Source organism: Nomascus leucogenys, chromosome X (assembly GCF_006542625.1).
Source record: "Nomascus leucogenys isolate Asia chromosome X, Asia_NLE_v1, whole genome shotgun sequence".
Taxonomy (NCBI): domain Eukaryota; kingdom Metazoa; phylum Chordata; class Mammalia; order Primates; family Hylobatidae; genus Nomascus; species Nomascus leucogenys.
The window spans coordinates 105,095,468-105,111,533 of NC_044406.1; the positions used below are offsets into that span (position 1 = coordinate 105,095,468).

Here is a 16,066-nt window from a genome sequence, read left to right on the forward strand (position 1 = left end):
AACCATAATCCAAATGGTTTTATGTTCTTTTGTATCTCATTTCCATTTTTATTAACAAACTGAACAAAAATATAGAAAGCAGGCATAGGCTGCACACAGTGACTCACGCCTGTGATCCCAGCACTTTGAGAGGCTGAGGCAGGAGGATCGCTTGAGCCCAGGAGTTGGAGACCAGCCTGGGCAACATGGTGAAACCCCATCTCTACAAAAAATACAAAAATTAACCAGATATGGTGGTGCACGCTTGTGGTCTCGGCTACCCAAGAGGCTGAGATGGGAAGATCTCTTGAGCCTGGGAGGCGGAGGTTACAGTGAGCTGAGATTGTGCCACTGCCCTCCAGCCTGGGCGACAGAGTGAGACTGTCTCAAGGGAAAAAAAAAAAAGGCAGGCATAATCAAATCTGCACATTGTACAATACTAGAAACTGTCCTACATGCTGGTTGGCAGAAACAAGAGTGGAGCCATTTAACAGAGAGAAACCTATACCTCAGTTTGAAAAAAATCATTTATTTATTGAACGGCTGAGCAAGCTAGGCTCAAGTACAGGACTGGAAAGACCTGTGCTTTATGGATGTGTGTGTGTGGTGGGGCGGGATACAGGGCTTTATAAGTGCAATGTGACTCAACATTGTAACCTTAAATGTGTCAAAAAGGCATATACAATCTTAGGAGTGATAAGTGCAGCACCCAGAAAGGAATGCTGCAGGTTGGGGCACAGAGCTATGGCCACATCAGAATTGTGCAGTATTCCATTCTGAGCACCACATTAAAGGAGTTGCCTTGGCAGACCAGAATCTATCCTTGAAAGGGTAATCAGGATGTTGAAGAATCTCAAAACTTGGCAAGGAACAATTGGTAAAGTAACTTCGAGGAGTCATGATTGCTGATTTCTAATATTTGAGGTATTGTCAGGTACAAGAAGGAATAGGCTTTACTTTTTGTGTCTCCAAGGGGCAACACAGAACCAACTTAAGAACTTTTTAAACAGCTGTATATGAGTCAAACAGGTTGTCGAGGTAGCCAATTCCCTATTAATTGAGAAGCTCAACAAGTTATGTACCAGGCATGGTTGTATTCATTTATTTATTGTTGTATAACAAATTACTCCAAAGTTTAATGGCTTAAACCAACATACATTTACCATCTCACAGTTTCGGTGAGTCAGGAGTCTAGCCACAGCTTAGCTGGAGGTCTCATGAGGTTGCAGTTAACCTGCAATGAGAACTGAAATCTGTCTGAAGGCTTGACTGGCGACAGAGAATCCATTTCCAAGTTCACTCATATAGTTGTTGGAAAGCCTCAGTATCTCACTGGTTGCTGGATGGAGGCTGTCACAGGTTGAATTGTATCTCCCAAAAAGATACATTTGTAGGTTCCAACCCCTGGTACCTGTGAATGTAACCTTATTTGGAAATAGGATTTTTGCAGATATAATCAAGTGAGGATGAGGTCATGCTGGATTAAAGTGGACACTTAATCTAATGACTAGTATCCTTATAAAAAGAGAAGCCACACAGAGACACACAGACACACAGAGAAGAAAGCCATGTGAAGATGGAGGCAGAGATTGCAGAGATGCAGCTACAACCAAGGAACACCAAGGATTCCCAGGAGCTACCAGAAGCTAGGAAGAGGCAAGGAGAGATTCTTCTCTAGAGCCCTCAGAGGGAGCATAGCCCTGCTGACACCTTCATTTTGGACTTCTAGCCTCCAAAACTGTGAGATAATACATTTCTGTTGTTGTAAGCCATTCAGTTTGTGGTAATTTGCTTCCCTTAGTTCCTTGCCACTTGGACCTCCCCATAGGGCTACTTCCTGAACTAGAAACTGGCTTTCCCAAGTGAGTAATCCAAGCAAGAAACAGTGTGAGAGAACACCCAATATGGGAACCATGGTCTTTTATAACCTAACCTTAGAAATGACATCCCATTACTGCTGCTGTTCTGTTTTTTAGAAGTGAGTCAATTAGTCTAGCCCACGCTCAAGGAGAGGGGATTACACCAGGGAATGAATATCAGGAGGCAGGAATCGTGGAGAAATCTTAGTGACTGCCTAAAACAACGGTGCCAGGCCTTGATTATGCTTTCTAGATGTTCATGACCTAGTGGGAAAAATGAATTTGTATATAGACAAATGACAGTCTATATGTTAGATGTAGCAAGGCAGGCTTTGGAATTGGACAGTGGAACTGGAATTTGAGGCCTGATGCCATTATTTACTAAATCCTTCTGGATGACTTATTAAACCTCTCTGAGCCTTATCTTTCTCATCTGCTTAAATGGGAGATAATGCTATCATTATAGCATATATATGAGATAAGCATGCAAAACCACCTAGTATGGTATCAGACATATAGTAGGTGCTTATTTAAGAATAATAGTAGTTGTTAGGATTATTTTAGGTATTTTAGTAGTGGTAAGTAACCAGTAAAATACGTAGTCACTGTTAATGAGATTACATATTTAATATAGCATCTTTGTTAATAATGTTTAAAACTAGTTAAGATCTTCTGATTTACCTGAGCGGGCGGGGAAACCCACCCCATGAGCATCCGCTGGGCTCGTCCAGTGCACAGGGGGAGGCCTCCGGTGGCTGGGCCCCTCTCAGTCAGCCCATGTGGCCGCCATGACCTGGAGCACCACAGCCGGGGGCGTCCACCAGCTCAACACCACCACATTCACGTGGCAGCACTTCCCCGTCTGGCAACCGCTGCTGTTGGCCAGCATTACGCTGCAGCTCTTCTTCTACGTGGGCCTGGCCTTCATCAGCCTGGACCTCTGTTACTCCTCCACTAGCATCAAGGAGCTGGAGTACAACTACACCGGTGACCCAGGCATCAGCAACTGCTCGGTGTGTGCTGTGGCTGGCCAGGGCTGCGTGCCACCGCCCACCTGCTCATTCGCCTGGTACTTCTCACTGCCTGAGCTCTTTCAGGGCCCCGTGTACCCCTACTATGTGCTGACCAACTTCTACCAAAACAACTGGTGGTATGGAGTGTCCGGGACAATGCGCAGCTGAGTGGGCTGTCCAGCACGCTGTACCATCCGGTCAGTGAGTGCACCCACTGCGCCACCTGCCCATCGCACACCCTGCAACATCATCACCAACAGCCTCTTCAACGACTCCTCCTCGCTGTGGCACCAGCGCCGGCCCGGCGGGCCCTACGTGGAGGTGCCGCACTACCGCACTGCACCTGCATCGCCCGGTAGACCAACTACCCCATCAAGTTCTGCAACCCACCACTGGCCAATGGCAGCCTGGTACTGGCCTTCCATGGCACAGCACCCCTGCCCAACTGGTGCCGGCTGGTCTACGACAAGCTCAGCCCCATCCCCAACAACACCGGCTTCGTCAACCAGGACTTCATGGTGTGGATGCGCATGGCAGCGCTGCCCACGTTCTGCAAGCTGTTCCGCAAGCTGTACGCACATATCCGCCAGGGCAACTACTCAGCTGGGCTGCCGCGGTGTGTCTACTGTGTCAACATCACCTATAACTACCTGGTGCATGCATTTGGCGGCCACAAGCTCCGCATCTTCAGCAGCATCTTGTGGATGGGTGGCAGGAACCCCTTCCTGTGCATCGCCTACCTGGTCGTCAGCTCCCTCTGCATCCTTACTGGCTTTGTCATGCTGGTCATCTACATTCACTACCAGGACCTACCAGAAAGATGATGACAATGAGGAGGAGGGGTGATTCCAGCTTTCCAACGACCCTTCCTGCTCCTTACCAAAACTGCAAACTTCTTTCAGTCTCTCCCCTTTGCGCCTCATCCTATTCCAACCTCTCCTCACTTTTCCTCCCTTTGCGAATGAGGGGGCCAGAGAAGGGAATTACCCGCTTACTCTTGGGGGCTGCTAAATTCTGTTGCCTGGTGGCGGAGGGTTGGCTGCAGAGTGAAACATCCTTGCAAACTCTCCCCACCTCCTTCATGATACTGAGAGTCTCACTCTGTCACCCAGGCTGGAGTGCAGTGGCGCGATCTCAACTCACTGTTAGGTTCTCCAAGTCCGAGAGTAGAAGGGATCCCTATAGAGATTCATTTTCAACCCCTACCAGAGGAAGAAGAGATTGAGAGACCTAGCAACATGAAATAACTCAATCAAGATCAGGCAGCTGGCAAGTGGTTCCTGACGCTAAGGCTAGAGCTTTTGCCACTACAGTACAGTGGTTTTCTTTTCTTTGTGGGGAGGGTGGGTTGGGATGGAGAGTGAGACCCACAAATTATCTGCAGAGGCATGGAGGGGTGTGAGAGAACATATTTGTTAAATATGCAGATAGATGAAGAGGCACCAACCCCAGAGATTCTGACACAGTAATGCTGGGGTGAGATGTTTGAAACTGTGTTTTAACAAACTCCTCTGGAGATTCCCGTATTCTCTCAAATTTGGAAGTCACTACCCTGAACCAGGTTGGGCCTGAAGCAGTCACCTGAGTCCAGTTTTTCAGATAGTAATTTGTTCCCAGGGACAGTGACACCATAATGTTGCAGGTTTGGTCTGGCACTCTGCCTTAAATATAGTACGCTCTAATGACTTGTGGAATGAATTTTTTAAAAATCACTGTCTCTGGGCTGGGTGCCATGGCTCATGCCTGTAATCCCATCACTTTGGGAGGCTGAGGCGGGTGGATCACTTGAGGTCAGGTGTTCAAGACCACTCTGGCCAACATGGTGAAACCCTGTCTCTACTGAAATATAAAAATAAGCTGGGCATGGTGGCAGACACCTGTAGTTCTAGCTCCCGGGAGGCTGAGGCAGGAGAATCGCTTGAACCCGGGAGGCGGAGGTTGCAGTGAGTTGAGATCGCGCCACTGCACTCCAGCCTGGGTGACAGAGTGAGACTCTGTCTCAAAAAAAATTAAATTAAAAAAAATCACTATCTCTGGAAAGCTAGTTGGTGTACAGATTTGTAGGACAGGGTTTGTGTCGGTTTATTTGATATTTTAGTATAAAAGCAAACAGGCAAACTTTACCAGATACTGTGTAGAAACTTGAAAATGTGAGGCCAGTTCGTACAGTTCAGAGGGAATGCTTTAACTGTAGAATCAGATAGCTAGGAGGGATCTTTGAGGGAAAGTAATTTCCCTAGTCACATCTATGTCTCCTGGCTCAGTCTTCTTTGTCATTTAATTTGTGTGTGTGGGTGTGTGCGCGCGCACACGTGCGCACTTACAAAGGGCTTCATTCATACCTTTTCTCTTGGATCTGGACAATTTTTAAAAATATTTTCCAATGAGATACATCTGTAGTAATCATATTTGAATCAATGCTAAGGCATATGTAGTGTTATATGTAAACTAGAATCTTAACATTATTTGAATCTTGGAGATAATGTTAAAAGTCTTAGCTAAAATCATTCCATTGATTTTATCAATTGACTAACATCAATCAATATGTTTAAAGTTATTCTAAGAAGCAATATTTTATTTAAAAAACCTTTCTTTCATGGCAATATAGCTTAAAAGAACTTTTTAAAAAAACCCTATGTGATATGTTACCAGTTTATTTGCTAAAAGCAGACGGTTATTTGGTATTTGTCAGACAGAATTCTTCAGTGCCTGCTGTCTATTATGGCTATTTTCCAGTTACCACTCATTCGTTTATACTCCTTCCTTTAAAGCAGCGCAAGATCTTGAAGTTTTTTTTTTATCAGTTAAGAAATATTGGATTGTATTGGATAGTTTACATTGTTTAGTCTGTTCTAGTTCTTTGAAAGTTACTGAACAATGGACAATGTGCATGTCACTGACATCTGTCTCAGATCTTCTGGGACAACCATGATTTAAGAGATTCTATCCCATTATTACAGATACCAGAAAAATACTTGGGTAATTCCAGTGTGTCGGCTTTCCAACTTCTGAACACTACACAATTTTATTATCAGTTTTTGTATGGTGATTTTAGGCTATGAAAACATTATTATATGTACATAGAGAAATGTTTATTATGAATGTTTGAGCTCACTAGCCCAGCCCTCCTCTATTTTGAATGAGAGTTTACTACATTTTTTACTATGTAGTTGAAAACAACATGTATTTTGTCATTTTTAGAATGGTCCGTCTATTTCTATAAAATTTTAAATGCGGCTGGGCGCAGTGGCTCATGCCTGTAATCCCAGCACTTTGTGAGGCCGAGGCGGACAGAACACTTGAGGTCAAGAGTTTGAGACCAGCCTGGCCCAAACAGGGAAACCCTGTCTCTACTAAAAATACAAAAATTAACTCGGTGCGCGCCTGTAGTCCCAGCTACTCAGGAGACTGAGGCAGGAGAATTGCTTGAACCATGGAGGCAGAGGTTGCAGTGAGCCGAGATTGTGCTATTGCACTCCAGCCTGGGTGACGACAGAGTGAGAGACTCTGTCTCAAAAAAAAAAAAAAAAAAAACCAACAAGCAAACAAACAAAAGTTTAAATGAGATCATCAAATTTAAGGGATATTGATTCAGATTAAATTAATGAATATGGTTCCAGGCCCTAGTCTCTGAGTTTTTGAAAGAGAATAAAGCTTATGTTTGTCTTTTTAAAAATATCCTGATTTCAGGTAATCTTTTAGGTATTTGCTCACCTAGGGAAGTCAGGCACCAGAGGAGGACTTTTTTTTTTTAAACTATTAATTTAACAGAAGATAAGATAATTGAAGAGCTTGGGAAAATAGGTTGGGGGAGGGAGCAGAAATATTTGTGATCTTACTAGCTAACAGAATTGCTGCTTGGTTTATTACTAAAAGGGTTTTATTTCTCAAGTCTTTCTGTTTGCTTTTCATTCTCCAGGTAAGAAGCGCAATTCCACACTCTACATAACCATGTTACTCATTGTTCCAGTCATCGTCGCAGGTGCAATCATAGTACTTCTGCTTTACCTAAAAAGGTAAGGTAGCTGCCCAGGCAGCTTTTGCAGTTTCTGATAGCCTGTTTGCTGTGGTTATTACTCTTAGTGCTTGTGTTTTATGTCTGCCCAGTGTATTAGAAGCATGTTGCCTGTAAGTGGCTTTTGGGAGTATGACATGACAAGGAAGTATTCCTACGCACACTTTTCTTTTCTTTTCTTTTCTTTTCTTTTCTTTTCTTTTCATTTCTTTTCCCCTTCCTTCCTTCCTTCCTTCCTTCCTTCCTTCAGTCCTTCCGTCCTTTTTTCCTGAGACGGAGTCTCTGTTGCCCAGGCTGGAGCGCAGTGGTGTGATCTCGGCTCACTGCAGCCTCCACCTCCTGGGTTCAAGCAATTCTCCTGCCTCAGCCTCCCGAGTAGCTGGGATTACAGGTGCCCACCACCACGCCTCGCTAATTTTTTGTATTTTTAGTAGACAGGGTTTCACCATGTTGGCCAGGCTGGTCTCAAACTCCTGACCTCAAGTGATCCACCCTCCTCAGCCTCCCAAAGTGCTGGGATTATAGGCATGAGCCACTGCACCCGGCCGCTATGCCCACTTTCTAATGAAAAACATGTTGGATTAGTTTTCCAGGGCTCCTTGCTCAAGCACTGCTCCCTTTGCATGTGTTTAGGATTGTTGAATAGGTCCTATGTTCACATAATACTCTTTCAAATGGCTAATCTATCAAGTTAGTCAGTAGTTCTTAGAATGAAGTTTTAGAAATGGAGACTTTTACTAATAGAATGACTTGTCTGGTATTAATGCAAAGCAGGCTACTACTTAATATTGTGGGAAAGAGAACTTCATCAAGTTGTCATGAATGTATGGTATCCATTCCTTGAGAGTTTTATTTTCTCTATCTCATTATAGGACTGTTATTTGCTCTTGTAGTAAATAACTAAGGTTGGAATAAGGTTATTAAGCTGGATCCAGAACCAATATTTTATCATTATTTCAACATTTATTCAACATATATATATATTCTCTCTCTATATATATATTTTTTGAGGCCTATTTGTGAACCAGGCACTGTTCTAAGTGCTAAAGTTACAGCAGTGAACAGGACAAAGTCCCCATCTACATTCTAGAGGGAAAGATACACACATGCACATACACACACACACACAAAATAAATAATAAATACTATGATTTCACATAGAAGTATAATTGACAGTAGTGGGGTATGGCTAGGAGGTGATAGGAGGTGCATTTTATGTAGGATGTCACTGAGAAAGTGACATTTGAGGAGAGACTCCCAGTAATGTAAAGGAGTGAGTCATTCACATATTCGAGGAAAGAGCACTCCAGGCCAAGGGAACAGCAAATTCAAAGTCCCCAAGGCTGAAATGCTCTTGGTTTGTTTGGCTGGAGTGGAGAGTGCAGGGTGGAGAGTGGCAGCGAGTGAGGACAGAGGTTGGCCAACCAGATCACGCAGGCCATGGCAAGGAACTGAGATTTTATTCTAAGCATGATGAGGAGCATTAGAGAGTTTTGAGCAGAGTAGGCACATGGTCTGAGTTACTGTCATAAAAGATCATTATAGTTGCTGAGTGAAGAACTGACTTGGGCAAAAGTGGAAGCAGATGGAGTAGTTCGGAGGCATTGCAGTGTTTTGGCAGAAAGATGAGGATAACCTGTACTAGGGGGTTAGCAATGGAGATAGCAAGAAGTGGTCAGAAGTAGTATATATTTTGAGAGTAGAACTGATAAGACTTGCTGATAGTTGCCTGTCTGTGGAGGTATGAGGGTAATTGAGGATTCGGAGATACCTCTTAGATTTTTGGCTTGAGCAACTGAGTGAATGCTGGTGCCATTTACTGAGCAGAGAAGACTGTGAGGAAAGCTGGGTTTGAGGGAAAGATAAGGACTTCAGTTTTGCATATGTTAAGTTTGAGATGCTTATTAGATATCCAAATAAAGATGTTAAATAAGCGATTTTGTGCATGAATCTGGAGTTGAAAGGAGAGGTCTGGGCTGGAGATCTAATTTGGGGAATCCTCGGCATGTGAATGAATTTAAAGCCTAAAGACCGAAAGGAGTGCTCATCAAGTGAATGAGATAGACAAGAAGACAAAAGACTGAATCCTGGGGCACATCCATGGACACTCACTGGGAGATGGAGGCAAGCTATAAGATTGAAAAATGGAGAGAAGTAGGAAGAAAAAAGAAACAGAGGAATGTATCCTGTTCTCAGAAGATTATTCTTTTCAAAATTATACAGAGCAAGCGCCCATCTGGTCTGTTAAAAGTAGAGCAGCATTATTATTTAGATGATAGGGAATAAGTAATTCATTTATTCTGATGGTCCCTGTGCTCCACCTATAGGCAAGAGTAGAACTTAATGCCCTTAGAACATTGATCTTTGTGTACCCAATTTTAGAAATTTCTTCACAACTGCATTGTCAATAAAGATGACTTGTGTACCGTGTCTTTTGTCCATGCCTTCTTTTAATATAGTGGTATTTATGTGGGACACTCCTATGGACTGGAAGGTTTGAATCAAATGTCTCTGTTTTCTTAAAGGCTCAAGATTATTATATTCCCTCCAATTCCTGATCCTGGCAAGATTTTTAAAGAAATGTTTGGAGACCAGAATGATGATACTCTGGTAAGAACAGATTTCATGGGGCTTGAATTTTTTTTTTTTTTCTGGAAGCTATGGGATTTTTAAAAAAATGTGGTAAAGTATCCATAGCATAAAATTTATTATTTTAAGCATTTTTAAGTATACAGTTCAGGCTGGGTATGGCAGCTCACGCCTGTAATCCCAACACTTTGGGAGGCTGAGGCAGGAGGATCACTTGAGCCCAGCAGTTTGAGACCAGCCTGGACAGCATGCCACTGCACCCAGCTAATTTTTATATTTTTTTGCGAGATCTCGTTTCCACAAAATATATAATAATTAGCCGGGTGCAGCAGCATGCACCTGTGGTCCCAGCTACTCAGGAGATTGAGATGGGAGGATCCCTTGAGCCCAGGAGTTCAAGGTTGCAGTGAGCCATGATCATGCCACTGCATTCCAGCCTGAGTGACAGAGCGACACTCTCTAAAAAAAAAAAAAAAAATATATATATATATATATATATATGTATATACACAGTTTAGTGTCATTAAATACATTTATAAGTTATGCAACCATCACCACTATCTCTTTCCAGAAATTTTTCATCATCCCAAATAGAAACTGTGGTTGTTAAACAATAATTCCCCATCCCCTCATTCCTCCCACCCCTGGTAGCCTCTATTCTACTTCTTGTCTCTATGAATTAAATATTCTAGATACCTCCTATATGTGAAATCATACAATATTTGTCCTTTTGTGTCTGGCTTATTTCATTTACCATAATGTTTTAAAGGTTCATTCATGTTGTAGCATGTATCAGAATTTCCTTTTGAAATTGGTTCTTCTAAAGTACAATTTATTTTTAAAAATTTGAAGAAGAGCTGATTTAAAATATAGTATCTGAGGCCAAGCACACCAGTTAAGAAGTCTTCAGAATACTTTGCTCATCTTATATAACTGGGCTCCATTCTCTCTCTGGTTAGGGGACATATTTTATCAAAACATGCAGGAGGAAGGGCCTCCTTTATGAAGCTAGCCTAATGAGCAGGCCTTCTGACTCTTGGATAATTTAAAAAACTTGATGTGGGGAAATATAAACATAGGGTAAGCAATTGAAATGCATTGTGTTCATGTTGTTTCTTGGAAGGCTAGACTCCAAAGATATAGAAATGGAGCAGCCCTACCCCAACTGTTATAGTTGGTTTCCTGCAGATTCTCATGCTAGAATTTGTGGCCAGAAAACCGAAGACATTATGGGAACAAAAGGGTTTGAGGCTTCTAACTTTAGCTGGATTTATCATCCACTCTACTGAAATAATAAAGACACTAAATTAAATAAATATTATTATCATTGTGTATATCTTAAAGGAATAATAACAAGCATAGGGCAGTTAATTTAGGGAAGTAGTACTGCATAGTAGATAATAGCCTGATTTCTGGAGTCAGATTGTCTGGATTCATATCCCTGCTGTGTCATTTACCATCCTTTTGACCTTGGATAATTTTCTTAGCTTCTCTGTGACTCAATTTTTTCATTAGTAAAATGGAGGTAACAATAGCACCTGCCTCATAGTGTTGTTATGTGGATTAACTTAATACCCAACAGTTAATTGAATGGAAACTGCTTAGCCTACCTGGCACATTATAAGTGCTTAATAAGTGTTAGTGATTAGTATTACTATTGATAATAATTTATTTTTATCTTTAATTCCCAAATAATTATTGTAATAATGGGTGATTCTCAGTGGCAGTGATGGTATTTGGTTAGGGAAGGAAGGCAGAGAGGCAGATATGCTATCAGAAGGGGATTCATTTGGATCACTTTTTAACCAGGTCATCTTCACAGACAGTAGATAACTCTGCCAGATCCTGGGAGTCAGGGCATGTAGACCCAGAAGTTAGGTACCTGATGAGGAGATTGTATGCCGTATCTGGAGCGAGTATGATAGCTATGGTTCTCCAACTTTAGTTGAGTCACAATCAACTGGAGTGCTTATAAGAAATACAGATTTCTGGACCCTACTTCCAACTCCCTGACCTGACCTGATTTGGCAGGTCAGGGATGAGTTCTAGGACTCTGCATATTTACCAGGAGCCCACAGATGATCCCTGTCCTGCTAAGAGAGTCTGTGGACCACACTTTGAAGATCAGTGATAAAGATATTTACTCCTGTCTCTTACTTCATTTCACCAGCTGTGATAGATGCTGGAGGTTGAGAATTGTACAAGTACTCTAACAACTTTAACCAGCTATTGAAAGTCTACTATGTGTCAGACAATGTATTAAGTGCTTTGCCTATATTACCTTATTGAATCTTCGTAACCACCCTATGGAGAAGATGCTGTTGGTATTATTTTACAGATGAGGAAATGGAGCCCCAATGAGGTTAAGCAATTTAGCTGCAGTAACACAGCTAGTTGGTGGTAAGGTAGAATTTGACCCAGGGCTGTCTTATGCTAGACTTCTCTTGGTCTTTCTACTAGGCTGCATTGCCTCTTGTAAGACAGAATGCTTGTCCTGAAGAACCTCACCATCTTCTAAGACGTCTGTATGACAGAAGTAGAGGGTTGGGGTAGGGGATTTCTGATAAAAAGATTTAGGGTTGTATTATGAATAGCTTTAAATGGGAATATATTGGCATGTCTTGTATATATTGATGGCACTTTTCATGCACTGCTGATGGGCCTGTAAAATGATAGATATCCTTTCTGGAGGGAAAACTGGTAAAATGTAACAGGAATCTTTGAGCCTATGATTATACTTTTAGGAACCAATTTTGAGGAAATAATCCAACAACGGCACAAGAGTGGTCAATACGGCATTTGCTTTTAACATGAAAAATTAGAAGCCAATGAAACATAACAATCGAGAATTAGTTTAAAAAAATATAAGTTAGGTTTTCGAAGCATTTAGTGTTATAACAAAATACTCAAAATACAGGAGTAAGAAACTTACCATAAACATGTAGTATATTACAATCATAATTTTTATTAAAAATGCATTAATATATACATAGAACGAGGGGAAGGAAATAGGTCAGAATGAATGATCATTTCTAGGCAAAGGGATTGTGGGTAACTGATGTTATTCTCTCTCTACCTTTCTAAAATTTCCAGATTGCCTATAGTGAGCATGTACTACTTTTATAATAAAAGAAACCCTGTACAAGTCATTAAGGGAAAAAGAAAATACTGTAGTCATCCAGGTCTGAGAGATAATAGGAACTTGAACTTAGGTGGTAGCAGAGGAGATTGACGTAAGAGACATTATTAAAGGAAATCAACTCATTATGACTTGGTGAGTCTGTGTGGGTGATGAGAGGTAGGGAGAGTAAAAAATAATTTCAAGTTTTCAAGTCTGAGTAATAGAGTGAATGATGGTAACATTGACAGCAAAATCAGATCAATTATCTTTCTCAGAGATGGGAAAATTGCTTTTTTCAATTTGCTGTCTAGAGGATAATATGTTGTTTTTGTCCTGATGAGTCAGATAATTCTGTAATTTGGTGACGCAAATATACTGACAGTATGGACCATTAAAAGCACAAGGTATTTTTGTTTTGTCCATTGCAGACCATTAAACAAAATCAGTTCTTTAAAACTAAAAGTATAATAAAAATTCCAGAGATGGGGAAGGGTAAGAGAACAAATTTTTATGTCTGCTTTTAACCAAATGAAAAAAATCTGCTTTCTTCACATGGCATCAGTTCTCACAAATTGAACTGCACATGCTGCATACTCTTTTACTTCTAGCATCATTGAATTATTGAATGAACATAGCCCTAGAAGTCATCTAATGAGGTGGATGTTGACATGTTTAATTATTTCCCTTTAATTGTAAATGCTCAAAACTCGAGATTCTCACTCATCTCCCTGTCTTTAGAGATGGGGACATTAGGAGCCACAGAGAAGTTTCTCAAGGACTGTCACTGTGTTAAGCCAATCTTGTATTGCTATAAAGACATACCTGAAACTGGGTAATTTATAAATAAAAGAAGTTTAATTAGCTCATGGTTCTGCAGGCTTCACAGGAACTGTGGTACCAGCATCTGCTTCTGGTGAGTATCTCCGGAAGCTTACAGTCATGGAAAGTGAAGGGGGAGCAGGCATCTTACGTGGTGAGAGTGGGAACAAGAGGGGGTAGGAGGTACCATACACTTTTAAACAGCTCTCGTGAGAACTCACTGTTGTGATGACAGCATTAAGCCATGAGGGATCCGCCCCTATGACCCAAACACTTCCCACCAGGCCACACTTCCAACGTTGGGGATTACAATTCAGTATGAAATTTGGCAGGGACATATATCCAAACTCTGTCAGTCACATAGAGAGGCAACTGCAAAACCTGGACTAGAACCCATATAGCCCAAAGTTACCAACTTCCAATCCAAATAAATAATGTTTGTCCTTTTTGAAACACTCACTTCTTCCCTACTGCACCATTAATAGTTGTTCTTATGAAAACTTATTTAGTTATGGCCATAAATAAGTTAAATCTTCAGTATAGTTTTCCTTAAAGTTACTCGTGTTTTGATGATGTTTTGTTCATTACTGTAGTAATATTTTGGCCAACAGCATTTCTTTCTGTTGCTTTGCTCTTTGCCTTTTCCTTGTGACTAATTGGGCTTCTGGCCATATTGAGGGGAGGTAAGGGGAGTTGCAGAGGGAATTGCTTCTCCTCTCTATCTGCATTTCTTTTATCCATAAAAAAATATATTCTCCCCCTGCTTCTTGGAAACCAATTCTTATTTTCAGCATTGTGCCATTTTTATATTCTTGATCAGAAAGGAGCTTTTTAAACATGGGGATAACATCCAAATACTGCTGATTGTTATTTTTTACTTCAGTGTGTATCTTTTTTTTTTCCTTTTTGAGATGGAGTCTCACTCTATCACTCAGGCTGGAGTGCAGTGGCACGATCTCGGCTCACTGCAAACTTCGCCTCCCAGGTTCAAGTGATTCTCCTGCCTCAGCCTCCCAAGTAGCTGGGACTACAGGTGGTGCCACCATGCCTGGCTAATTTTTGTAATTTTAGTAGAAATGGGGTTTTGCCATGTTGGCCAGGCTGGTCTCGAACTCCTGACCTCAGGTGATCTGCCCGCCTTGGCCTCCCAAAGTGCTGGGATTACGGGCGTGAGCCACCGCGCCCAGCCTCAGTATTTATCTTTAAAAGCTAAGAATGCTTTCCTACATAGCCAAAATAGCATTACTGTACTTTAAAAATTATTAATTCCTTAATTTCATCTAATACTCAGTCCATATTCAAGTATTTCCAACTGCCCAAATTGTCAGGAGGCAGATATTATCCAGTCATCTCACCACTGACCACTAAGACAGTGGTTGAGATTGACCACTATATTTAAGGTGATAGAACAGCGTGTCCCCTCCTGCCATCTGCACTTATTTCCCCCATTGCTTCAACACAGATAATCTGTGTAGTGTTATGCTAGCACCTTGTCAAGTCTTCAGCTAATGCTTTTTACATCAGTTGATATCCTCGCTTGAATCAGTAATTTCCTTAGGGGTTAGGTTGAATATTACAATTTTTCTCTTTCTATCATTTCTACATTTACTTTTCTTTTTTTTTTTTCTTTTGAGACAGGATCTTGCTCTGTCACCGAGGCTGGAGGGCAGTGATGCAACCTCTGCTCACTGTAGCCTCGACCTCCTGAGCTCAAGCAGTTTTCCTGCCTCAGCCTCCTGAATAGCTGGGACTATAGTCACGTGTCACCACACTCAGCTAATTTTTAAATTTCTTTTGTAGAGACAAGGTCTCACTATGTTGCCCAGGCTAGTCTCGAATTTCTAGGCTCAAGTGATCCTCCTGCTTCAGCCTCCCAAAGTGCTGGGACTGCAGGCATGAGTCACCGTGCCTGGCCCATTTCTACACTTATGAGCTGACAGGTATCTATAAAGCGCTGCTTTCAGTCATCAACTAAGCTCTTTAGTTGTTCTGAAATTCAGCTCCTACTAAAAAGGCAAGATGCATATTTAATCATTTCCCTTTATCTGTTTTAAGGTGAGGAGTTGGATTAATAGACACCTCATAGTACCAAGTTGTTCCTCTCCATACCACCACATTCAACTTGTTTTTTTTTTTTTTTTTTGAGACAGGGTCTCACTGTGTTGCCCAGGCTGGAGTACGGTGGTGTGAACATGGTTCACTGCAGCCTCAGCCTCCTGGGCTGAGGCGATCTTCCGACCTCAGCCTCCCAAGTAGCTGGGAATACAGGTGTGCACCACCACGCCCAGCTAATTTTTTTTTTTGGTAGAGATGGGGTTTTGCCATGTTGCCCAGGCTAGTCTCAAACTCCTAGGCCAAATGATCTGCCTACCTTGGCCTCCCAAAGTGCTGGGATTACAGGCATGAGCTACCATGCCGAGCCTCAGCTTGTTCTTTTTCAAGTTGCAATGATTTTAAGGTGTGGAGATCTACAATTCATTTTGTATAACTTTCTGTTTTGAATGTTAATCTGAAGAGGGACTGGGGCATGAAATAGGTAGACTTGTATACCAAAGGCCAGTGCTTTTGCATGGGGCTAAGGTACATCAAGCTCACTTCACTTCTATAGACAATCCACTCTGGAAAATATCTTAACCAAATCTTGAAAGTAATCTTAAATTGAGACTTGATC

General features: G+C 41.7%; 2 protein-coding genes across 2 annotated transcripts in view; both read left to right on the forward strand.

The window, feature by feature from the left end:
* Positions 1 to 16,066, forward strand: part of IL13RA1 (interleukin 13 receptor subunit alpha 1) — a 69,750-nt gene that overhangs the window by 42,316 nt on the left and 11,368 nt on the right. Inside the window, exons 10-11 of the mRNA XM_030806517.1 lie at positions 6,771 to 6,867; positions 9,392 to 9,476. Of these exons, the coding sequence (XP_030662377.1) occupies positions 6,771 to 6,867; positions 9,392 to 9,476 (182 nt within the window). The remainder of the gene's footprint in view (positions 1 to 6,770; positions 6,868 to 9,391; positions 9,477 to 16,066) is intronic.
* LOC105738081 (cell cycle control protein 50B) lies at positions 2,627 to 3,821 on the forward strand. The gene is given in 5 exon segments (XM_030807039.1): positions 2,627 to 2,996; positions 2,999 to 3,062; positions 3,064 to 3,193; positions 3,196 to 3,660; positions 3,662 to 3,821. Coding segments are annotated over 5 exon segments (1,065 nt in total). The 3' UTR covers positions 3,698 to 3,821.